The sequence below is a fragment of the Apis cerana genome, linkage group LG7 (assembly GCF_029169275.1).
Source record: "Apis cerana isolate GH-2021 linkage group LG7, AcerK_1.0, whole genome shotgun sequence".
Taxonomy (NCBI): Eukaryota; Metazoa; Arthropoda; class Insecta; order Hymenoptera; family Apidae; genus Apis; species Apis cerana.
In genome coordinates, this window is record NC_083858.1 from 3,029,988 (window position 1) to 3,057,823 (window position 27,836).

The following is a 27,836-nucleotide window of genomic DNA, read 5'->3' on the forward strand; positions in this document are numbered from 1 at the left end:
GAAAAGAAAAGAAAAAAGAAAAAAAGAGGAAAAAAAGAATGATCGAAACGCAATTCGCCTCGAGGAGATTCGATGCACCAGTTTCTTCCTTCCACTTTTGCACGAGACTTCACACAGTAGATCGTAGAGAGAAAGTTGTACTAATCGATGTAACTAATTGCTGAGACAGTGTAAAGGAAGTAGAAGCGTATTTTGGTATTTTATTGTATTAAAACATGTATTTAAAACGTAAAAGGTGGAAAAGAGGCAGAGGCTCGTTTCTATAAAAAAAAAAAAAAAAAAAAGAAAAAAAAAAGAATACGTTCGCATACGGGATTCGAAAGAGATCACGAACGAGGACTGTGGGCATAATAGATTATTATCGTATTCGGTAGCGATGCAATTAACGACCGTAACTTCAGTTGAATCTTATATTTATTCGAAGTCCTTGTCTCACGTAATCCTAGAATGTTTGTCTTACATTGGCTTGGACAGTCTTGCATGTAAACGGTAGTTTGGTAGTATTTAGTTAACTGTACATAAAAGGAGATTTTTATGGTACCTATATTTTACATACAGAGTACGATATCGAGATAAACGAGACAGGATACGTTTTTTTTTTTTTTCTCTCTCTCTAAATATATGCATATATTTATATATAAAGAGAACGCGACGGTGAATGAAAAAGCTTTCTCGCTCGGAGAGCAAAGCTGTAGAGAAAAACGCAAAACGAAAAAGATAATCGCGTGCGTTTTAAACCGATTAACCTGTTCGCTGAGTCTTCGAGTCACCGTTAATCGATGTTCGTTGAAATCGATAGTCAATAACTTTCGAAACAGCGAACAGGTTAATAATTGTCAAATCACCGGATACCACGATGATGATCAATTATTAGGCAGGTTGGAAAGCTAAAAAAAAAAAAAAAAGGAACACTCGTTATATTAAAGAAACGGCGTAAGCGTGCGAAAACGAGACTGCACGAGGCGAACTGGCGAAAAGCAAAAAAAAACGAAAGGGAGAGAGAGAGAGAGAGGGAGAGAGAGAAAGCGAGATTGCGAGATTGAGACAGAACGATTAAAAGAGAACGAGAAAGACGGAGAGACTGGAAGAACGAACAAACGAACGAATGAACGAACGATAGAGGAGGAGAGAAAGAAAGAACATATACGTGAGAAAGAGAGAGAGTGTATGTGTGTGTGTGTGAGAGAGAGAGAGAGACGAAGAAGTTGGAAGAGCCGTTGTGCATCGTGGCCGTTCTGGCTTGTTCGGTTACAGCGTAGTCGCGGCTTCGGTTTCATCACATTCGCCGAGCCCGGTAGCGTGGACAAGGTGCTGAAGTGTCCAATCCATACGTTGGACGGGAAGAAGATCGACCCGAAGCACGCGACGCCAAAGAATCGCGCGAAACAGGCTAATCGGACGAAGAAGATTTTCGTAGGTGGTGTTAGCCAGGACACGAGCAGCGACGAAGTGAAGGCCTACTTCAACCAATTCGGCAAGGTGGAGGAGACGGTAATGCTGATGGATCAACAGACGAAACGGCACCGCGGCTTCGGATTCGTCACGTTCGAGAACGAGGACGTGGTTGACCGCGTGTGTGAGATCCATTTCCACACCATCAAAAACAAGAAGGTCGAGTGCAAGAAGGCCCAGCCGAAGGAGGCCGTTCAACCGGGCGCCTTGACTCTCGGCAAGAGGGTGGTGTTGGGAGCGCTTGGGGTCAGGCTGGCGCCACAGCCCCCCCTACCGGTCGCCGCGGCTTCGCAGATCGTCGCGGCCCAGGCCCAGGCCCAAGTTCAAGCGGCCGCGGCCGCGGCCGCGGCCGCCCAGGTCCAGAACGCCGTGGCCGGATACGGGAAACTGTTCGCCAGCAGTTATCCGGCCCTCTCCGCGTACCGTTACGCCCCCTATCCGATCCCGGCGGCGGCGGTCGCCGCGGCCGCGGCCGCGGCAGCCCCGGCCCCCGCTCCGGCCCCGCCTGCGGCCGCCGCCGCCGCCGCCGCCGCGGCGGCAGCCACCCCCGCGGCAGCGGCCGCGGCCGCTGCAGCGCCCGCCAACCCCTACCAAGGCTACTCGCTCACCAACGTCGACATGTCCAGCTTCCAGGGCGTCGACTGGGGCTCCATGTACGGAATGGGCATGTACGTTTAAACGTTTTTCGCGGCGGTCGGCTTTTCTTACCTCTGAGACTATTATACACGCGACTTCGAGAGCAATGTGTATTATATTGTGCGACCATTTCGATCTTAGCGCCGACCAAGTGTCCGCTGTCTCTTCCTCGTTCATCTCATCTCGATGGACGATTTCTCGGTTCCCTTCTCCCTTCCTCCCTCCCCTTCCCTCCTCACCCTCCCTCCTGCTTCGCGACTGTCTTCCTGCGCATTGTATAAACGGGCGGATGTCTTGATGATCATGAGGCGATTTTTTTTTTTTTTTGCGTTTTTTTCTTTTTCTTTTTTTTTTTCTTTTTTTTTTTTTTTTTTTCGTTTTTCGTTTTTTCCACCATCACCTGTCCCTCCCCCGCCGTACCACGCCCCCTCGTTTTTTCCCCGCTTTAGACGCGAGTAGACGACGTCTGAGTGTCCGAGGATGTGTTGGTATTGGAAGAAGGATGAGACGTCGAAAGCGTGGTGGGGTGTGAAGGAAAAGGAGAAGAGAGCGGTCACACAGTTTGAGAGGGAACTCGGAAGCGTATCAGAGTCTGAACACCAGGGCATGGAGGGAAGTTCTCGTTTGCCCTGAATTCGAAGTCATTCTTCTTACGTTTGCCACTTGTCATTATATCGCTTGTCGATTAATTTATTAGCCTGAGTGCGAGAATAAAGTTAGGAGAATATTATATACGCATGTGTGCATGTGTGAAAGAGAGAAAGTCGCGCGTAATGATGATCGCATAGCATATTTTTATTGCGATATACACGATTCGTTCACCCTTCGTTTACGAATTTTCTTTCCTTTTTTTTTTTTCGTTTCCTTCTTACTTTTATTCCTTATATATATATATATGTATGTATGTGTATATATATGTATATATATATATATATATATATATATATATATCTTTATTTCGTCCATTTCTATCGTTTCACGCGCTTCGCGTTTTTCACCGCATTCGGTTCCTAGTTAGATTAGCACACCAACCTCCACCAACACGATATGCGCGGCATATGTTCGACCGCGCCCACTCCGTACAGTAATTAATTACTTAATTAATTAAGCGATATCGACGGTCGATTCGTGACCGTCGTCTCACTCTCAAGGATCTCGACCATGAAGCAATAAAACAGGGGAGGATAGAATGAGAAACAGAGATGAGATAGAGGACAAAGAAATTGGATGTATTACGCCGTGAACGACCTCGCAAATCGATTAGACGAGGATCCGTTCGCTCTTGCTTTTTCCTTTTTCTAACGAAAATTTCTTTCGAGAATCATCCTATATATATATGTATATATATATATATATATATACATATATATACATATATATGTATATCTCATTCTTCGACTTCCATTTAGCCATTCTTGGCAAACTCCCAAAAAAGCGCAAGCACGCGGGAACGTAACGCGATTCGCAGCACACACATACACATACTCTCCTTCCACTCCTCCAAGAACGAGAGGCAGTTCTCCTGTTTGTCTCGCGACATACTCCTCCTCCGCCTCGGTCAACAAAGTGCCAAAAAAACGAAGTTTGTTCGTCTCTCTATTTACCTTTTCTTTCTCCCTCTCTCTCTCTCTTTGTCCTTCCTCTCCTCATATTTTCTCGACTTTAAATTTTTTTCCTCTCCTTCTCCTTCCTTTTCCATCATATATTCCCGATCGTTGATGCGTTCTCGCGCGCTTTTGTTCGAAACAAACGGCTGTTCGCGTCGGTCACACGGTCGCAAACAGGCACGGTCAACCACGCGTACTCACGTAGGGAGAAGCAGATATAACGGCGTTCAAGCATATATCGACACAGATATAACCACATAACAGATGTAGACGGGACGCGTCTAAATAAGAATAGCGCATAGGTATACATATATTTTTCTTCGAGTAACGGAAGACAATATTTCTCCAATTGCGCGCGAATAACACGAGCAAAACACGATCGCGACGTAGAAAGAGAGAAAGAGAGAGAAAGAGAGAGAGAGTGTGTGTGTGCGTGTGTGTGAGAAAGAATGAGAATGAGAATGAGAAAAAGAGAAAGAGAGAGAGAGAGAGACAAATACATTTCTAAGGGATACTCGTTTCTAGGTTATATTAGAGGTCGTGGATAATAACGCGACAACGCGGTAAACAGGAACCCAAGATTGAGATTAGCTCAGCGTGTTATATTAAGCGATTTTTAGTTCGTAAGTTTGAAACAGATTTAAGATAGACTTTTAAGGCGTTCGTAATAAAAACGAAACGATACTTAATTTATACGTATCCGTGGGCATCGTGTTCTCCGAGTTTTTCGAGATATCGATCGAGACGCCGATCTGCCTCCGCGGTTCGATCTTCCGCCTCTTTCGATCGACTCGCGTGCTTCCAACATTTTGTCAGGGATGTAACAAATGTCTTCGCCATCGATTCTTCGCTCTCCCCTTCAATGTCTCTCGTGGACACTTTTCCCTCTTCTTTCCCATATTATCTCCACCAGAATTCCAATTTCTTCTTTCGATTTTCTTTTTTTCCCAATGAGGGAAATAACATTGGCTGGATCTCGAACGATGCGGGATCGCAAAGAATCGATCGCGATAGGCGTGAAAAAATTTCAGATTTAAAAAAGGCGCAAATCGTCTTATTTATTCACGAAACGTGTACGATCGACGAAAATTTCGAACGATCGAGCGGAAGATCGACGGTCTCGTGTGTGCAGACGCAGCGATTCAATGAATAAAGAAGAAAGAGAGGGGGAGAGCCGTCATTGAAAAGAGGAACACGGTGCCCCGAAACAAATGTGAGAAACGTCGAGCAATAAGCGATTTACTGAAACTTTAAGCTGTGTACTGTTTAAGTTTAAGGAGATACGGTAAGCGCGATTATGCGAGAAAAGAGTTAAAAAGAAAAAAAAAGACAAAAAAAAAGAGAAAAAGAAAACGAGAAAAAGAGACGATAATCTGTACGCGTAAAGAAAATAATTAAGGGGAAGAGAATTCCGCTCCAAACGAGGATAGAGAGCAAGAACCGGTTGTGTAGAAAGGAAAGCGTGAAAATGGAGCGGAAGAAATTCGAGGTGTTTATCCTCTTGCAAACGACAAGTAATATTCTTTAGTGATATAACTTTAAACATATACTTAATATGTACCGTAATAATTAACGACGACGACAAAGCTCGCGAGTGATATTTATGACTTATAAGAAGGTACTTAGATGATTAAGGAGAAAAAAAAAGAAATTTGAGAGAGCGAGAGAGAGAGAACGAAAGAGCGTGAGAGAAAAAGAGAGAAAGAGGATGCAAAAGAGCAAGCGAGTGTGTGCAAAAGAGAGTGTGAGAAAAACGAAGCACGCCTTAAAAGAGATAAATCGCGAAATAAGCACGCGCACGCATGCGCGCGCGCGTGCGCGCGCATATACTCTAGCGAAACCAAGCAAGAGGCAATGATTTGATTAAAAACCACGGTGCAACCGAATTCTATTTTCCACGGTCTGCGTATTACGGGACGGTACGCAGTATCAAGATAGAATATGGGTGCGTACTTAATGCTAACCTCGAAGACAACCCGATATCGGTGTACCCTGTAACCCGCAGCTTCCACTTTTTCTTTTCCTCTTCTTTTTCCACCTTCTTTCTCTCTTCTATCCTCCATTTCCCTTTGCGGTTGATCATATATTGCAAAACATCGGTCCATCATTTCCTTGTTTCTTCCCTTCACCCAATATTTCTCTTTCATATCCAGTTCTTCTTCGTCTTTCGCTTTTCCTTTTTTTTTCCCCACTCTCCTCCAGCTCTCAGTAAACTCGATCAAAACATTCTGAAAATATCGATCCATTTTTATTTCGTTTTTTCCCCTCGCCCATATTTCCCTCTCGTGTAATTTTTCTTCTTCTTATTTCACTTTTCTTTTCCTTTCCTTTCACTTGAAATATGTCACAAAAATGTCGATAGAAAGGAAGATAGGATTCCGCTCTCGCGCGATCTCGTGCGAAAAATGTAGATCGTTTTGCACGAGAACGCGACGACGTTGGACCTCTTCCTCTACTCTACTCTATCGATACGAGACCACGATCTTCTTTTTTTTTGTTCCGACTCTACGAACGTATCCTTATTTTTCCTGAATTTTTCCAATTCTCTATCCCCTCTCCTCCCTACCCTTTTCATCTGCCGGTGATTATGTATTTTATATACGCTACACGCACACGCTCATACATAAACACACGTACACACGTAAAAAGTACTTATTGCGAATGTCGAGAGTAATTCTTAGCGTAGTTAGTATTTTAATGATCGCTAACCATCCATTAGTTGCGAATGATCAGTAGGTGAGAAGCATGCTGGTTGAAATTTATCTTTAGAATCCGGATCCCGTTGTTCCTTCACCGCCCTCGTCGTTTCATTGTACATGTTTTAAGAATAATATTTCTCGCTGCTCTGCCTTCTTGCAGACAATTAAATCGCGACCGTGTCTCATCGAAATCAATATTCGATCGGACATTTCTTTATCCCCATTTCTTTTCCTTTTACCGTTCGTTCTTTAAATTTCTTTCAACTCTTTTTTTTTTCTATTGCATTTTTGCGCGCGCGCGCGCGCAGTATATTGTTTCATTCTGCTTTTTTTTTTCTCCCCCAAAATGTAATATTATCGATTTAAATGTATATTTGCGTAAGATACAACGATTGAATGTATAATTATTGCTGGTAATTTTACATTGTCCTTATATTTCCTTTTTTAATCCAGTTGTTTCTATATTTTTTTTTTCTCTCTCTCTTTTATTTTTTGTTCCGTACACCATGGCTGATCTCTACATCGACTTCACGAGAGAGATTAATTTATTTTCGGTCGACAGAGCAGCATTAAATGGATTAAAGATGAATTTTTCAGAGGATCGGTTGATTTTAACCGCGAAATTTAATCGCGAATTTTTTTCTTTTTTTAACGAATTCATTCTTATCGATGCTAGTGTCTTTTTCTTTCGAAACGACCGTTCCTCGAAAAATAAAAGATAAAGCCTCGTACTGCCGTTCTGGTCACGGAACAAACGGTTTTCGCCACTTTTTTTCTATTCAAAGCGACGAATGGAGCGATAATTGAAAGATAGAACGAAAAGAGACGAAGACATGTTCCTTTTCCAAATTCACCTTCATCCGACACATACACCTTTTCCCTTTTACAGAAAAATTATATATTCCGCATTACCCTTATTATTATTATTATTATTGACTATTATCATTAACTACTTATTATGAATATTAATATTGTCATCATCATTGTTATTATTATTACCGCCATTATCGCTATTTCATCATTGTTATCATTATTTTTTACCCACCGGCATCGTCATCCCTGCAAGTACGATTGCGATCACTGTTGCTATATTGCGTATCATCGTATTATTAATCGTCATTTAACCTTTTCTCTGCGAACTCACAGTGTAATCGTAATTACCAATGAATCGTTCGTTCGCAGGGATTATTTCCAACGCATTATGGGATTTAAGAGGAATTGAAAATTCATTGGTAATCGCTTGAGAAATCTCATTGCTCCGATCTTCGTCTCCTTTCTTTTTCCTCTCCTCAGTTTTATTTTTCATCTCCCGTTTTCGTCTTATTATTATCCTTGCAATAAAGATCGTCTTTCTTTTAACAACTGTACGATGTACTGAAACAGCATCGGCATATATATTCATAATTTATCGATTGTTTACTAATTTTGACAAAAAGTTTTCGCTCGAACGAAGTAACACGAAATTCTTTGAAAATATATATAAGTTTTTAAAAAGTAGTAAAATAAAATGTTAAATCGATATGAATATTAAGCGGATACGAAGAAAATAAGTTACATAATAACAAATAACATTTGTGTTTAATTATGAAAATAACAGTTGTACATAAAAATAATTATACGCGAGAAAATGAAAATTTCACAAAATATTAGATAATTATAAATATTTAAAAAAAAGATGTTTATTTCTTTATGAAACAATAAATGTTTTTTTTTTTTACAAGAATATCTGTTTGTTAAATTATTTATTTGTTCTTTTGTTTCATTTTATTTTTTTTTTTTTCTTCCTTTCGTATTTACTTTATATCACATTGATTTAACAACGACACGTGTTTTACATATATATATATATATACATATATTACATATTTTAAAGTATTTTCGATGAATTTCGTATTTCGCGTTTGGATCAGAACTTTTTGCTAGAAATAGTAACAGCACGAGACTGCAACTAGCAACTATCTACATATGATCAAGATATACATACATATTATTTCGTAGTACAATAGAATTTCTATAATTCGACATGGTAGACGATGCTTGATTATTCAATTGTATCTTTAATATGATAGAACAAGAAAAGTAACACGAAAAAACAAACCATCATGGTTAATGACACGATTTATTAATAAAAATAAAAAAAATATATATATAAATATATATAAATATATAATGTATAATATATGAGAAATTAATATAAATATATCCATAGGAAGTAGAAGCCATGATGATTATCGAATAATATTCGTAGAATGATGATTAAGATGTAATTACTGAGTATTTGGAAATATTGTGTAGAATAAATAATCTCTATGCGAGCAGTCATTTTTGTGATCGATGAAAAAGAATCGATGCTGTTGTCGTTGGGTGGACTATTACTTCTATTAAAATGTGCGTAATAATTGATGATATGTGCCGATGCTTGTTCAAAGCCAAAGCTGTTAGACGGACGATGATCTTTCAACACTTATATTGTCATCATTATTTTATTTGGTTTTTCGTTTGATTTTGATTGTGCCATAAAAAATAATCGCGGAACCGACCGTTCAATGAGACTCGAGCGTTCCCCGCAGTGATAAAAGGACGAGACAGAAAATATACACGATATATTTACACGTGCGATTATAATAGATATCGACGATTCCAAACCGTGAAGGGATCGAGACACGGCACGATACAGCAAGAGTACGCAGGGCGGCGAACGCGAAGAACGCCAAGAACGACGGATTAATTAGTTTAGTTCGATGCCTAGATGAGTTGCCAATAAAGTAGTTCGTTTCAAACTTGTAGCTAACCTGTATTGTGTGTACGATACCCTTTTCCTCCTTCGTTGTTTCCTCTCCCTCCCCCTTTTTTTTCTATTTTTTTTTTTTTTTCTCTCTCTCCGTAATAGAAACCTTTCGATCGTAATTCTGTATTAATCGCGGCTAATTATATATCGTTCTATTTCATTTCGCCATAAAGATGGGAATATATGTGAGAATAAAATTCTCTCGAGAGCTTCCAAAAGCTTGCGAAAGAGTGAAAAGTAAACTCTCGAGAGTAGAGAAATTGATTTTACTCGCACATGTATTCGCATCCTGAGTAACATCCTTATTAATTATTTTTTTCTTTCTTTTGTTTTAAGAGCTGTATAATTATTTTTTTTTTTTTTTATTTTACGTACTCACTCACGTATGTATTATTGTTTATGTCTCTCTCTCTGTATAACTCATAATTGAATCTCAAGTTTTAGAGTATTATCTATCAGAGTATTTAATTGCCATCCGATTCTGATGGTTTTTATTGTTTTTTTTCTTTTTCTTTTTTTTTTCGTATTTTCTATTGTTTTCTCTTCTTTTTCGTAGACGATTTATTTTTATTATATATATATATATTTATTTATTTATTTTATTTTACTTTTTTTTTTTATTGAATTCCCCATTCGGTCGGTAGCGTCGAAGGTTGGCGCAATCATCGGTGCCGGAGGCACAGTACCGCGGGCGCATCGCTAATTGGCTAATTAATATTAAGCCGTAATTAGCCTCGTTAACCCCGGTAGGCACTCGTTTCACGCTGCTCTCTGGTTGGCCGGAACACGAGCGTTGCGTGCCTTTTACTCGTTACCGCAGTTCTTCCTAGCTTCCTACCTTGCATCGCGTATCGAGGCCTTCCCTCTAGATAACGCTATTTCTCGACCGTTCACAATTTGCCATCACGGCCATCAAACGGTTAGCCTCGCTCGTATCTCAAATTCAATCGATGCTCGTCACCAAAATGACGAGTTAATGGAACGCGAGGAGGGAGGGGGGAAGGGGAGATGAAACGATCGCGACATTTTTTGGCATAATTGATAAGCAAAACAGTTCGTTTCTATCGAACAATTTCGTACGACGATCGAATTTTTCGTCTTCGAAACGAGGAAAGAGAAGAAACGTTCCCGTCGTGCCGGAGAGCTGCGTGCGCATCCTCCTCCGTGCGTGTGCGTTGCGCGTGCGCATCACACGTTACGCGCGTAGACGATAGAAACTTTTAACCGTTACTTTCCTTTTTCTGTCGCTCTATGTTGCTTCTTAAGCGGTTCAAGATAGCCAGCGGATGTGTTGTAGCGCATGCATACTTAGTTAGACCATTCCTGGCGCACTCTAACCAGCAAGTAAGAGTAAGAGTTTAATAAATTCGATATGTACACAGTTTTTTTTTTTTTTTTTTCTTCTCTCGTCAAGTATATCCAGCGGACCCATCTTGCTCCAGACGATCCCTTCGCGATACCCTTGCGCGACAAGGGGATCGTCCACCTCTCTCGTTCCTTCCCTCCCCCTCCCCCAGTGATTATCTTCCGTGATTTCTCATCTTGCAAAGGCGAGAACGCAGAGGCCCGACGGCTTTTTCTTTTTCGCGTCAACTTCTTCCCTCCCCCTTTTTTAACCCTTTGCACTTGATGAGAGGGATCTCGATCGGGAATCTCCCAAACTACGTTTATCTTTGACCAAGAGTATCCGAAGGACGAGCTTGTTAATTCTTTTCTCGATAAATCGGAGAAAGTTGGGCCGTGCGCAAAGGGTTAATCTCGCGAGCAAGTTGGTTTCGTTTCGGCGCCGATTTCGGATAAATGTTACCGTCTTCCATCCTGTCCCTTTCGATTCGTATGCCCGAGTAAACGAAATATCTCTTTGTTTTCGAAATTTGTGGTAATCTCGGTTTATCATGAGTATATAAAGAAAACGAAAAAGAAAAAAAAAAGAATATTCGCCGATAACGGTTAAAAAGGAAAAAAACGGATCGCTGTTCGCTCGAGCATACGGAAGCAACCGAGCACGGAGAAAGGATCTTACCGACTTTTCGATCGAAAACTAAACCGAAAATTAAACCGCGTGAAATATACGCGTGAAATATAAATATCTTGCCTTCGAATCGACCTTAGATTAAAAAAAAAAAAAAGAAAAGAAAAAAAAATTCGACGATCCTTTTTTTCGAAAGTGGGATCGATGTGTACATATCGTCGTCGTCGAGTATATTAGTTTAACGCGAACCTTAGAAACGTAGTAGTTCGTTTTATACCTATACGTCGCGCTGTGATTTCTCACGTGTGATAACTCGCCCCGAAAAGGGGGCAAAGAAAGAGAGAAAGAGAGAAAGAGAGAGAGAGAGAAAGAGAGTGTGTGTGTATCGAGCAGCAGAAAGCCAAAGTAACGCGAATTTTCCCCTCGTCATAACGTAACGGACCAATTCGGTAGACATTTGTGCGTTTTCCTCGGGCGTCTGGATGCTCGCTTTCGATTCTTCAGCTGCGTCGGGCACAGATTAAATACATATCGACTCGCGCAACATATCATTCCGTGATTTGGGCCGGGGCCGTGCGAGTTTCGAGGAAAAATAAGGAACGCGCGTTATTTGGGTATCGATGGAAAATTGAAATTTTCAAACTATTAATTTTTTCATTCATCTGTATAAAATATTCTCTGAAAAAAAAAGAAAAAAGAATTTGAATTTAATTTAAATTTGTTTTGAGATCAGAGTCGTAAAAACTTAATTTAACAAAAATAATTAATCCTCTATATGCGACGAATACTCGGTTATTATATTGTTTTTAACAATTATCCAGCACGAAGGTAAGTTTTAAACGACAATAATCATCAAATCCAGTAAATTCGTCTCGAATCGTAAGTGTTCACGAACTACACGAAATTTCATCTCGACATTCATCGATACCATTCCACGCAGCGAAAACTTCTTTCCAAATACTCGCATGGGCCCGGGGAGCTTCGTCAAGTATTCGATTCGGCTGTACCTTGCCCGCGAGTGTCGATTCTCGATCAACGTCGATCGTCAACGTCAACGGTGTCACAAGGACCGACGATTGTTATCCCGGAATCTCAGTGCTCTCGATTTATAATGCATTGAAAAACAAAAAGAAAAAAAAAAAAGAAAAAGAACGAGACAACAGAGAAAAAGGAGATGAAGAAAAGAACGGGCGCGAATTTCGGCGCAACAGATTGCACTTTCTCCGTGCAATCGGCTATCCTTTCCCTCGTTTCGCCCGATTCATCGATTCAACAGAGACCCGAGTGCCTTAATCCGATCTCTATCTGAAACCCTCTCCCCCACCGATTACTCCTCTCTACTTCCCCCTCCTCCGCCCCTTTCACGACATGAAATTTTTTAACGGAAAAAAAAAGAGACGAAGACGAAGATGATGGAAAGAAAATACAGAGAGATAGGGATAGAGAGATATAGAGCGAGCGAGAGAAAGAGAGAGAGAGAAAGAGAAAGAGAGATAGAGAGAAAGAGAGAGAGAGAGAGAGAGAAATTTTGCATTGCACAAACAAAAGAAAAAAAAAAAAGAGAGTCGAAGAGAAGAGAAGCAGAAAGACGATTTAGACGCATATTAATTCCCATAGGCAGAGTAGAGTTGAGTGTCGATCGATAGAGAGAACGCGAGAGAAAGAAACCGCTTCCACACTGATTCAGATCCACGGTTTGGCGAGCACCACTCGGCTGAGAATCAGGTAAGACCATTTATTTTTTTTTTTTTTTCTTCCTTTCCTCTCTCATCCCCCCTTCCCCCCTTTTTACCCCCTTCACCTTCACTATTTTTCATGTATATATGTATACAGACTGACTCGAGAATCGTAGTACACTGAGAAACAAAAGAAACGACAATATATACGCTTCTCTTTCTAAAGGAAAATTTAATTTCCATACATACATATATATATATATATACATACTATATATATATACATACATATATATATATATATACATATGATATATATTCCGTATATACATATTCTTCTTATCCTTCAAAAAAAAAAAAGAAAGAAAAAAAAAAGAAAGAAACGAAAAGAGACGTGCTTAAGCTAACTCTCGGTCGTATCAAGATTTTCGATTCAGCAAGCAAAAGCGCGGAATTGGAAAGCGCTTATTTATCACGATACTATTACAAATTTCGCATTATTTCACTTATTATCTTACTGGTAGATATGTCGCGTAGAAGCGGTAGATATTTGCGAGGTTTAGCGTATTTATTAGTTGCGAGCATTATTTATTGTCGATAACAAATCTCTTCGTGGCTCTTCTATCGAGCCACGGATATCACTTTCTATCTACACGCATTGTAATATATAATAAATGTTGGTAGTTTATCAGTAGATCTGAATATCGTCGATGACGTAGAAGTAGACGAGATGTGCACAATTGAGACAAAATTTTTTTTCTTTTCCTTTTCTAACAAACCAATCTCTTAATAGTAATTCTAGAGCCAGCCCAGTTGAGAACGGTTTCGATTTTCTTTTTCCCTTCCCTTTTAGTTTCAATTCGAAAAAGAAAAACGATCAGCTTTCTTTGTCGTTTGTTTCTTCTCTCATTTTTTTTTTTTTTTATCAGCCATTTAATATAAGCAAAAGAAAAAAAGACTTAACCGTGCTCGAGCAACAGTGGTTCTAGATATTACGTAGTCGAGAAATTTTCCACGCGGCAACAGAGCACGCTCGAATCTGATTCGCTGGTGGACCGAAAGGTTACCGACTGAGTTTTCTTGTTAACCAAACTCGGTAAGCAAAGCGACTCCCTCGACTTTTCTCTCTTAAATCGTATTATAATACTCGTTACGCCGATTCGTTCATTTGTTTCCGCGTGGATGATTCCATGACAAAAAAACTACTAATACCAGTGTCAAAGCTATTCATCGATGGCCAGTATCGATGGCGCTACAGTAAGAGTGTGTCGTGCATGTGTAATGACTTTGTACATACATACTAACACGTGTCTGAACGATTATCTCGTATTCACGCATGACTTTTTTTCTTTTTTTTTTTTTTTTTTTTTTATCACTCCAATATATTTACCGATAACGCGTTAAGAAGAGACCTTTACAATAACACGTCGATCGATTTAAAGGGGTTTGGTGGTAAACAATTTTTGGTGATACGAGACAGTCGTGCCGGATCGAGGCAGAGTGAGGCCTTAATTAAAAAAAAGGAAAAAAAATGTCGCATGCGTGACTCGAGAAAAAGCAAAGAAACAGAGGAACAAAGTTATAAAGTAATCTTTGCAATCGTTGATCTCGCTAAATGATCCACCATTACTGCCACCATTACCACCCACTATCGAATAACCATCGCTTCTATCATCAAGTTGTCTCCATCAACCAAAGAGCGAGAGAGAGAAAATGAGAGAAAGAGAGAATGAAAGAGAGAGAGAGAGAGAAAGAGAGAAATGAATCGCTTTAATAAAGATACGATGCACTTTTAAATATCCACTTTTACGGTCAAGCTTTCCAACGTGGCCATGTGTAACGATGGAATCATTGACTCTATCAAAATACGATCAGATTTCAGATTTTGTTTTTAAAAACAAATTGGATACCTCTGATAAGATCAATTTTAGTTTTGATTAAGATACGAAACGTGTAATTAGAAACTAAAAATTGATCAGTTTCTTTTATTTTTTTATTCCATTAAAAGAAAAATTTAATTTTTAAAATTTGTATTATATATGGTTTTAATGTTGATCCAAGCGTCAAAAAAAGGATGAAACAATGAATTGATTAAAAATAATTTCTGAAAAGATTTTAGTTTCGATTTTTTAGATATATGTATACAACGTGCGTCAAAAATGCGGATATATATATATATATATATTAAATATAACAAAAATAAAAGATTAGAGAAATGCCTAAAATATATTTACGTAATAACTCTCAAAGACGATCAAAAAAAAAAGGCTTCGTAAATAAAGGTCCTGAATTTTCTTTTTTACATAACGCGTTTGGAGAGCTTGGCTCTGGTAAAAGTTCAAAATGAAGGAAGTTCAGCTAATCTAACTCGTGTTTCGCGAATGCAAAGGATTCATTCACGCGAAAACATGAATTACGATTGAACTTTTCTTTTTCCGTTTTACAAAACACTTATTCGATATGGGACCCACGCGTTTTACGTACCATTTTTCTCATGCCGGCGAATTTGTTCGGCGTCTTGTTCTTCCAGTGTACACATGTATACATATAAATATACATACATACATACATACATATATATATATATATTCAGACATACATTCATACGTACACATACGCATACACGATTATAAGTTAACAAAAAATAAAAAAATACATATATATATATATATATATATATATATATATATATATATATGTATGTATTTTACATATATATACATATATATATATGCAAAAATATGCGTATATGGTAACGAATGTATAAGTTAACAAAAATCAGCGATCAAGCTGACATCTCGACGCAACTCTCGACACGAAGAAGGTTTTCGAATCGATATCGAGAAACAACGAAATATCGATCGTCGCGTTGTTTAGAAAGGAATAATGTAATATGAAAGTCATATTATGAGTGATTGGAGAAAGGAGATAAATTTCAATAATTTTATATTTCGAAAATATTATTGACCAATTCGTTTGTAAATAATTTATTTTAAATCGATCGTATAGTAATTGATCAGTGATTGAGTAAAAAGTATAATGTTCGATTCTTGATCTTTATTTCTATTTCTACATTGATTATCAATTGACTGTTTTATTTGACTGATTAATATTTATATAACTAAGAGAAATAGAGTAAAATATTTTCGATTTTAGATTTAATCGATGTACATTCATTTTTTATCTTTTATATTTTTCCATGTTAGTTTTATTCACTCGCGAATAAAAATTTTATACCTAGCTTATTATATTCTTCTATTAAATAAGAAAATTGTGTTTAGCGATGAAACGAAATATATTACAAATCAATTTGGATGTAATGTTTCAAATTTTTACAGATATTACAAAGTAGAACCTAACCTAAATAAAATTATTTTGAATTATTTATAAATATTTTGAGAAATGCATACTATATTTTCAATGATAATTTTAATTGACCAAGTAGATATGAATCTTTTATGTAAAAACGAATATTTAAAATAAAAATTTTATGTTATTTTCAAATTAAAGTTTTTTGTTTTCAATATCAAACTGTAATTTCTTGTTTTTATAATTCGAATATTAAATTATTTATAATTTATATTATCTAATTTTATGCGCTTTTTTTTAGAATTCAAAACCAATTTATATAATTTGCTTTGTAAAACATAACCTTTTATAGTAATAATAAAAATTCAAAACAATTCTTTGTATTACATTCGAATATGAACAATAATGAATTTAATCAAATGTTATTAAGTATTTAATAATTTGATTCCACTAACTATATTTTTCTTACAAGGCTATGAATTTTTATACGATAAATATATGTTTTAAGGCTAAAAGTGAAAGAATCGTTCATTGATCGCATTGTAGTTACGATCGATATTTTTGTATGGAATTCCCATAAATTAATTATTGATAAAAAGTTTAGAATGAGAGTTAAATTTAGACTGGTGAGGGAAGCCAATGATTTCTAATAAATTCTAATAAATGAAGTATATGGAGAATAAAGTACAATATTATTCATAACCTTTAAAGGTGAATTAACCTTTAACAATAAGTTATCCTTTATAATATTTATATTATTAAAATCTAAATTTGATAAAAAAATTTATTAAAATATCATTAATTATTCAAAGATTATAACTATTATTGATGTTATTTTATGGAAAATTCTTGGAATCCCAATGAAATTAAAATATAGTTTTCGTGAACAATCAAAATAACCTATTTTAAAATTTTAGAAATTTATTTATCAGAAATTAATTTTATAGTATTATACAATTATACAATTTTAATTTTTATTTTTCATTCTCTAATTTAATGATATGTTACTCATTTAAAAAGAAAAAAAAAACAAAAAATCTCATTCGTTTCCTTCAGCCAATACTATTATCATCGCCTAGTTTGCCACCTGTATTTTATTAACGTTTGATGTTGATTTATATAATATCTTATTTTTTTAATTCAATTTTATTGAAATATATCTCGTATCGGATATTAATAAAAACTAAAAGAGAAAAAACGAGAAAAGAAAATGTCAACTAATTTGATCAAATTTTTTCAATTGTTCATTTTTTGACTATTTAATCGAATTCTCTTTAGTTTTCGAAATTTAAATTTCTATTTTTCTCATTTCTTTAACAATATCGACGAAAGATAACTGCAAAAATCAGTTGCAATAAATAAATTTTTAATGACGTATATAAATTTATTAGGCTCAAGTTTATACGATCGCTTTTCAACACGCACGGTTAAGTCTTTTTTTTTTGTTTAGTGAGCATATTTCGTATCGTTTATAATCAGACGCATCGCTTTGACGCATCGATCCACGTTATACATATATAAAAATGGCAAAAAATCGAATCGTTGATATAAGGCAATGTATGATCCGAATTTCAAAGGCAAAAATAAGAACGAAGAATTTTCTCGATCTCGCCGATTTAAGCGATCGTTTGAGCGTACGTTCGATCAATAATAAATGACAATTATGAGTGAGAATACTTTGTAGTCTCAACAATATTGAAAAAGTACAAACCGGGTTGACTAGTTATGATAGACGGATAGAGAAGATAAAGTCCCATTTTCGTGATCCTTTTTCAATTCCGAAACAGAAAATCAAGAAAGAAAATTTTCTTGGAGAATTTATTTCTGTTGACCAGGCTCTTTGATCACGGGACTTTTTTTCTCTCATTTTTAGCGTCTAGTCACAAATGTAGCGACATATCTCGCGTGACAGCTGCAGGTGATTAATGTCGATAATATCGTTACCTATACACAAGTATTATCATCACCATTATCATCATCATCATTATTATCATCATCGTCGTCATTATGATTATGCGTCAAATAGCATCGTGAACATGCCATTAGACGTAATCATCGCGATTAGTATTCTCATTTTTCTTTTTTTCTTTGTTTTTATATTATCAATGTAATTTTGTTACTGCGTGAGTTGTACATCAAACACTTTTCTTTCTTTCAATTGACTCGTAAGACTCAAAGTTAACATTTTGAGAAAAAAGATTGCTATCATATATAATTGGAATTGATGTTTCTTCTGTAAATTTCATATTTCAAAAAAGCTTCGACACAGCGCACCTTTTCACCTCAAGCATTCCCGCGGGCGACGATCCACTGACTTTCCAATAAAAATCTTCATATTTGTTACCTTCGAAGCTTTTTTCGTTCATTGATGACGTGCTTCCCCATTTGTCCGTACGCGGCGCCCTTCGACGTAACAACGTGATTGTCAATTTTCATGAAATATCGTGTTTTTATAGAAAACCGAGATACAGATTACGCGGATAAAAAGATCTCTGTAGAAACGATCGCGTATAATAGATTAGATATACGTTTATTGGAAAGATCACGAAATCGTAGCCAGTAGGTTAACCCAACTCCACAACGCAATTAGTATAGTCTGAGCTAGCTAGACAGCCGAATAGTGAACACAATGTGTAGTAAACTTGTGTAATTCCTTACTCAATTTAATGGGTAAGAACGAAAAGACAGTAATAAGTGAGGTTTAATTAAGTAGTAGTTGAACGCGAAATATAGCAGCAGCGAAGTAGCGAAAAAAGAAAATTGTGCGTGTGTGTGTGTGTGTTTGTGTGTTTGGTGTATGTGAATTTATTGAATGCGAGGGAGAGAAAGAATCGAGTGAAAGAAAAATAAATACGAATAAAAAAGGAAATACCGAAGGAATAATTATCAACGTATTTACTGCAGGTAAACTGGTTACTGTACCTGTTGTTGTTGAAAACATTAAAAACACTCTTATTCCATGCTAATACCGCCTAATAATATCTATTATTTTACCTTCCTTCCATGAATTTTCCGAAACTTTCGATTGATTATTGTAGACCCTTATCGCACTGATTATAGCTAATTATTAAATCGTTCTAAATCGATAGAAGAAATATAAACGAGATGGTATCAAATTTTAATAATGTCAAGATTTTTCGTTTTAATTTTTTTTTCTTTAATAATTAAAAAACCAATCTTCGATTTTCGTACAATAATATTAATACGAAAAGTTTATCAAATATCGCTTCGATTCAAAATACTTCAAACAATCTTGATTTTTATTCAAATATTTTTCTTTCCGAATGTATTTTGGTTAAATATGCTCTTAATATCGCATATATATGCATTTATAATGATCAAGATAAAAAAAAATGATCTTACAGAAATAAATGTTGGACCAGTTGATTAAAAACTTTTTGTATAATTAATATTTAAAAATAAATTAAAAATAACGGTTAATTTAATCAATTAATTATTTATTAATTATTTATATGATATATATAAATGTATATTATATTAATCTGTATATTTTCCTTTAAAACGAATTTATTATTTTAGATAATTATTTTTTATTTTCATAAAAAAATAATGCATTTATAAATTATGTATAAATTATGTAAAGTATATTCATGAAATGGTTTTATACATTTAAAAATATTTATTCATATTATATTTTTTGAAATAAAAAAAAAAGAATATTTGAATAAATATATACATATCTATTTGCACGACAAGTTAAGTAAATATTTTTAATGAATAATTTGATTAATATTAAATTTCAAAACTCAAACATTTTACAAAAAAAATTTTAACATTTTATCATTATGCCAATTTATTATATTAAATATTAATTAATAAATTAATTATTAAATATTAATTTATATTAAATAAATAATTCAATCGTTAATTAATTATCAAATATTTAAATTCTAATTTAAATTAATAATTATATTGTCCAACACCAATAGGAAATCAATCAAGATTTTACAAAAACATATGTAGGTACATATGTAAGTAGAGTAATAAATTTTAATAGCAACATTAAAGAATAATGGAAAATTGAAATAGATATCCATTGTTTTCCTACATTTCTTTACTTTGTCAAATCGTATTTCTTTCATAATACAAATATGCTGTTATATAATAGCATGAATAAAGTGTGACGATTATTACGCGATTATCGATTTCTCGATGCATCATATGCGCGCGTTGTACATACATATATACACATACTATAAATATCAGTATTTCTTTGTAGTAGTTAATTGGACTCCTATTTGCGCCGCTGGTCGTGCTTCGAAACATTGTTCCCAAAGTTTAAAGCGAGTTCCTCTTTCGAACTTCTTTATGACATTTCATAAAAAAATAAATAAAAGAAAATACAAAAAACAATATTTTCGCTTTTTGAATTTCCCTCATTTTTCGACGAATCAACGGCCAGTAGCGTACATCGTAGGAATATTGTTTTTCTTTCCCTATTCCTTGAAAACTTCAGAGTGAAGCTATCGCAACCTGAACCGTAATTAAACAGAGCATGAGAACTGCGTGTAAATTGACTTTCGATTCACATGTGGGTAAACAGTAGTACGAGTAAATAAATAGATATAATGGCTGCTAATGAAACAGTAGTAAAAGAACAAATGATATTCGAGCCATTGTTGCCATTCAACCAACGAGAGGATTAAACAATTGAAGGTGAGTGACAATAAAAGGGGATTATTTTTACACAGATAATTTAATGACAATGACTTTTATTCTTTTGACATTTCGAGTAAAATAGAATTAGTGAAAGAAGAGGAAAAAAAAGAGAAAAAAAGAAAAAAAGAATACCGATACATATATATTATATTCGTTAGATGTGTCGAATAAATAAATATTTCTGTAGCAGCGAATATCTTTTCGACTCTTGGAAGGTTAAGTATGATTTATATCGCGACGAGTGTGTAACATAACCTTACTAATTATTATTTAAATGAAAGCGTAGGATGATGTGATTATACAAATATCTATCTTATCCTTCTTGTTTCTGTATCGAAATATCTTAAATATAAATGAGTAGTTTGTTCAAGTATGCGAGAATATTAGGTTTTATTTGAATCGACGACAAGCAAAACGTGTAAATTTTATTTAAGTGGCTTGTTTGATGATTGGTGCAAGAGTAGTGAGACTTTTTATTGTAAAATATCAAACATTGAATTTAGAAGAATTATCTTTTTTTATTCGATCAATGAATCTAATTTAATTATTGCATATTAATCAATGATTGAATAAAATCGATAAAATCTATAAATATTTTTATTGTAACAAAATATATGATCGAATAAAATTAGATACATTCGATTCTTTATTATCGATTAGACAAATTTTTATTATCTGTATATTGATCCGGTTTAGAAAAAATTTTATGAAAAAACATTGTGTACATGGAGCTTTAGACCATTGATTACAATGATCAATTTTAAATCTGATCAATCAAAGCGGTAAATTATATTTTTATAAATTTTACAAAGTCTGAATTTTTATAGTATATTAAGAAGTCTATATATTTATTAATATTATGATATTATTTAAATTAAAAGATTATAACAAAAGTTATAAAATAAAGTGTATTGAAAAAAATTATACTGTAATAATTAATATTTTAATATGTTTAAATGATTTGGGTTATAAATTATAAGTAATTAAAATTTATTTTGATTTCCGATCAGGTAAATTGGTAACAATTTTAGGTTAGAAATAATCTAAACATTCATTTACCTATGCATTTTAGACTTCTTAACAGATACATATGCAATATATTCATTGATGTTCAGATTTAAAATTAGCCAATTTTTTTTATCGTTCTTTAAAAATAAAATTTCTTTTTTTTTCAAACATTCTATTAAAAACGAAATATCATTTATAATGTCCACTATTTTAAAAACTGCTCCATGAACATTACGATAAAAACTTATTATTCGTTTTAATCTCCACGGTAAATCCTTAAACAATGAATTTTTCATACAGCATCGTAGAAAAGTAGCACCCTTTAATAATTGAAACAACTTACTATATATTGTTAGATATAGTTGCAGTTGACGTAATGGATAATGTTTAGATATTTAGGTAGAAAAACGTATGTTTTTTCTTCGAAAATATGGACGGTGATAAACCTGTAGGAAGAAAACCAGGAAGGCGTTTGATCCCGTTTTTGCAACGAATTTCCAAGAACGAGCGTATCGCGTAGTGCCATCAATTTGAAATGAAAGTTTGCGAAATGCAATAGAAATTGGGTATATTCTTCCATGTAAATTTCTCGCGATAAAGTAATTAAAGGAATTTTTTTCTGCTAAAAAAAAATGTCATTGAATATTTCTATCTTTTTGTTCATATAGAGATTGAATTTGGAAATACACCCAATTTCTTTTCGTAGCCTGAAGTTCAACAACGATGTGGCCTAATTCGAACGAGGGCTGGCCTAATTTGATTACTGAAAATAATTTTGTTTAATTCAGTGGTACAAAGTTGACGAAGAGCGAGCTCGAAACTATAATTAGCAAATGATGAGTTAAAAAGAAAGGAATTAAATTTTTATAAATAGAGATTTAAATTTATACATATATACTTAGAAAAAAATAAGAATATACAAAAAATAATCACAATATCGGTATTTTGCATTTCAGTTAAAATATTTGGAAAATAGACAAATAATTATAGGAAAGAAAGAGTCATATTTATTCGATTCTATGCGAATATTCTTTGCTTTAATATTGCATTTACAAAAGTTTACAATAATCCTGGCAACGATTGCATAGCGTTAATTTCGTAAAACGTAGACAAAATAAACAGTTGAGTAAAAAATTTTGTGTCGATTGTCAATCAACGAGGATAGAAACAACGAATGAACGCGCAATGCTCTTGTGTCTAGACATTCCAAAAACATTTGCTCGTATATTATAATATATAATATTATATATGATAGCGAAACCGCTTTGGTAAATTTTGTAATTGTACGTTGCCAGACTTGCGGTTTGAAATTCTCCTAGAAAAGAACAAAAAATCGAAATTTTTCAGGAAAAGAGAAATGGGAGACGGAAACGACGCGCAAGAAGGAAAAATAAAATATCTTGATCTTGATCAATTTTTCATGACATGAAATGCGAGGAGTCTCTTACAGATGTCGCCCGCGATTGAAAAAACAATGGCGAACTTTTTTCGCGGAGATAACCTCGCGATTCATTTCACGACCAATCGTTGTAAGACTTATTTTATTACGATAGTATTAAATAGCGATTTATCAAATTACCTCAGTCACGTTAAAAAAATATTAAAAGATAAAGATCTCAACTTTGATCAGTGTGGAAAAGTTATCGATCGGACAATTGTCGACGATTGTATATACAAATCCTGCTATCGTTTGCGTTATTGTCCTGTCGAATATTGTTCTGTCTGTTTATAAAAAGCCGATAAAAAGCCACGACTGTGGAGACTCTAAAGATAAAAGTGCTTTTGTATGTTTAATCAAGTACAAAAACTGTACATACCATGTATAATCATACGTACGTATGTGTAAAAAGAATGTTATCGAATTAGAAATGTACTCGTAGGAAATTGTTGCTCGAGCAACGATATCGGCGGGAATGTGAGAATTTGAGAAAATTTTGCCACTCTAAATAGTACTCTGTGATCATAACCGTGTTGAATTTATATATAAAATTCGTTTTAGAAACAGGAAAAAATCATGTTCTCACCAATATCGTGGATCGTTCGAACGAATAGATTTCGAATCCTTCTAGTCATATTAGGAATCTAGAATTTCGTAATAAATCGTGATCAGTGCATAATTTCGAAAGTTATAAATTGAAGAAAGAAATTTTTCGGAGGGCAACACGGGAAAAAAACCTTTTCGAAAAGAAGAGGAAGACGAAAAGGATGAAGAAGATAAAATCGAGAAAGCGAGAGGAAAAGGAATATTCATCGTGCCTGTCCATCTCCTGCGGAAGGAACACACAACTGGAAAGAAGCAGTGGGGTGAAATAAAAAACATTACCATTTATTTGTAAACTGTAGAGATTATTTGTATAGTTACATATTTATTTTCGTCACTACATTGTTATTATGTTACTATATTATATCGTCATCATTTTTATCATCATCATCACTATTATTATTATTAATATTATTATTATTATTATAATTATTATTATTATTGCCATGATTATCATCATTATTATCTTAATTATATACATATATGAAACACATATATTTAACTAACTGTGTATCTATATTTAAAGTAGAATCCATTATTGCTTTCATTATTTTCCTATTAATTAAGCATTGAGACTGTAATCAAAAATATTTCAAACATAGACAAAGATTTTTTTTTTCATCAAATATTTTGTCAAATTATTCGATAAGATTTTTAAGAAAAGCAAGAAGAAAATAACAAATGGCAAGGAAAAAGATTTCCATTGCTAGCCATTGCTTTATCGGAGGTCCAAAGAAGGCTGAGGAAACGGGAAAAAAGGAAATCGATATTTGGACCCCCCAAGAGTACGTGTTATGTACGCTCCTGCCGACTAAATTGCGATCGCTCTGGGAAAAAGGCAGCCCGGAAATTTCACCATGCCCTCGTCGTTGATTCCATCGAAAGAAATATTGAGAAATATCCTGTGGTGCTTGATCAACGCATTTTTCGAGAAAAATTGATTTATTTGATTGAAATACGTATGCGATTTTAATTGATCCTTTGCAAAAAATAACTCATTTTAAGTAATCGATATATTGCATGAAAAATCATATAGAAGTCTGTAAACTCTATAGGTTAGTTAAATACATTAGTTAAGTTAAGTTAACTACATTACAACTGTCATTAATGATTAATATATTTTCATCTATCTCTTAATGATTTATAAGGCAAGAGACTGAAAGGAAACGGTTTTTGTTGTAAAAAAGAAAATTTATATTGATTTTCATTTATACTTCACGTTATATCAACAACATCGTTTAAAATAATTTTGCTAAATATAATAAGAAAATTAAAAAATTTCCGCTCCTAAAAATTTAACATGCAATATTTTTATCGAATTTTTTCTTTTTTTCCGAAATTATTTCAAGAAAACGAATATTACATAATCGAAAATTATCCTCTGAATAAATTCTGAGAAACTGTCGTTATCCGATGGCATAAATGTAAGCTCGTCCCGTATGCTTATATCCTTTCTCTTTTATATCCTATTCCATCGCGTGATATCGCCAACAAAACGGAGCGAGGCGATACGAAGAGACAACCAGGCATATTTTCACCCTAAAGATGCGAGTCGAGGGAGTAGAAGATATTTATACGCATCCTTCGTGCCGCATTTCGAATGTACCCTTCCTAATCTATCGATATATCGTGTCTTCTACCATTTTCTCCCTCTTTTCCTTTAGCGCAAACAAAAAATGGAAGAAACAATTCTTTATTATTTTATTTTTCGTAATTGACATGCACCATAATCGATATTACGATGCCGCAAAAATATATAATATATATATATATATTATATATTTACATACACGTGTATATATATTCAAGTAAAAAACAAGATACAAATAATAAAAAAAATTAGTGATCAGATACGCGTGAAACGTTTTCTTTAAAAAAAAAAAAAGATAATAAAATCGTCGAATCCATTGATTCATAGCGTTTCTCTTTCTTCTTTACTCTTATTCTTCCACAAGAAAAGGGGAGTCGCGTCACGAAATGCGGTCACGCGATCTCCACGATCTTGAGTAATGATTTTTATTTATTTATCTTCCGCCGGTAGAAAATACGGGCAGCCGCCTCCAGGATCACGAAGAAAACTCGATATTGCGGCAGTGTAAATTACATCGATGGAGGTAAGTGAGAAAATTCTATTACGTTAACACGCGTCTCGTGACAAAAAGTTAGGTTATACACTCATACAAATTGCATGGCAAAAGATTTATCCGCGACGAGATAATAGCAACGATATTACCGATCGATCGATCGTTATTTTTATCCCAGTTTATCGGTACCTTAGCTAGGCATAAAATTGCATTACTTAAACGGATCAGTGGCCGTAAGTAGTCTCCATTTGCGGAACGATATTAGCTTAAGGGAGAAGTAGAGCAATTCTTAAGGATGGTTAGGTTGTTCTTCTTATTTCTTTCCGTGCATAGTCACGATTTATCGTTTGTTGCCAGATCTGGACTAATCAATCGCAGATTCCCCGTCACAGTTTTCTCTCGTAGCCCATGTACAATCGATGAAAATTGCTATCTTGATATCAATTTCTTTCCCACTTTTTTTTATATTTGATAAGATTCGGTTACATTTAACACGTTTAATATAAATAAATTAGAACTATGTGAAATGTAATTAATTGATTCTGATTTTTCGAATAAAAATATAAAAATATAAGGATACTTGTCTTTTTAAAATATTTACACGTAATTTCGTTGATCTTATAAGTTGAACAAATCTACAGATAGAGTCTTGCAAAGTTGAAGAAAAATATAAAAAAGAAAAAGGGAATTGATTTTTTAAAAACTTTAAAGACCACATCCAGACATTTTATGTTTTTCTTCGGCAGCTCGGTAGCTCGTTCGATATTTTTTTAAACATTTATAGGAAAACGTGATATCCAAACGCGTCCCTACTACTCTGTCGAAATACACATTCGCAGTAACTTGTTTCAGACTGCTGATAAATAGTTCACTCGTTCGGTAAAGTCGAGACAGGGATGTGAGAGGCGAAGGGTAGGCAAGAGACACTCTATACAAGTACGGGGTAAAGAGATGTGGAGCTTAAATCTTTGATGCCTTTACGTTGCTCTGTTCTCTCTCGGTTATTCTTCCTCTATTCCAGCGCGCAAAAACCAACGTATGGAACTGAGTGTTGAGAAACGTCGACGTCGAATAGCGAAACTTTTCCTAATCAATAACCGAGAAGAACTAGTTTTTTTAGGAGAGTTTCTTTTACAGAAATTTTTCTAAAGAAATTCTATAGTCGAAAATGACGAAACGAAAGTGCAATTGGATACTGAGAAATGCACTAATTAAAAATAATTATAACCTCTACAAATAATAATCTGTAATAATCTATAATCCGTGGTTCATTGAGAGTTCATAAAACATGCAAATAAGTGACTGAGACAAAAGTTTATAAAGTTTTTAATATTACTTGTAAAGTCTTCTCGTTTCAAATTTGAATGTTATTGATAAGTATTTTAAAGACTGAACGCATCTGATGAATATTACATGTTTAAATTTTAAATTAGGTTAGATTTTAAATTTTAAATTAAGATTACAACAAAAAAATTATTTAAAATAGATTCATGAAAAATAAAACAACCACTGTTCTAATCTAGCTGCGTTAGCCATCTCTCTCGGATATGCGGGACATCTGACCCGACAGAAATTTTTAAAGCAGACGAAAAAAGAGCAAAGAAACGGCTCGTATCTTCGGTTAGTGCCGCCGGTATATACACTACTACCGTCACCGATCTTTTAAAAATACATAGGTTGGAATATCACTCCAGTCGAGCGTATCTCGTCTTCTGAATTGCGCTTTTACCCCGATTAACACTTATACCCGCTTAATTAAAAATCGAAGGTCGTCATATTTAGGATAAAACTTTCTACGTGAGATACTTGATTGCGTCATCGATAAAGATTTTTCTAAATTATAAGATAATCTTATGAAACAAATTTGATTTACTCTATTTGAGA

The 27,836-nt window shown here is 34.6% G+C and overlaps 2 protein-coding genes across 9 annotated transcripts in view; one reads left to right on the top strand and one right to left on the bottom strand.

Annotated features, from left to right (window-relative positions):
* Positions 1-12,306, top strand: part of LOC107998451 (RNA-binding protein Musashi homolog 2) — a 177,844-nt gene extending 165,538 nt beyond the window's left edge. For all 8 annotated transcript variants that reach the window (XM_062077658.1, XM_062077659.1, XM_062077656.1 and 5 more), the window contains one exon: positions 1,255-12,306. In XM_062077658.1, the coding sequence (XP_061933642.1) occupies positions 1,255-2,130 (876 nt within the window). In that variant the 3' untranslated portion in view covers positions 2,131-12,306. The remainder of the gene's footprint in view (positions 1-1,254) is intronic.
* LOC107998450 (uncharacterized) overlaps positions 1-27,836 on the bottom strand; it is a 59,536-nt gene that overhangs the window by 28,241 nt on the left and 3,459 nt on the right. The gene's annotated exons all lie outside the window — the stretch shown is intronic.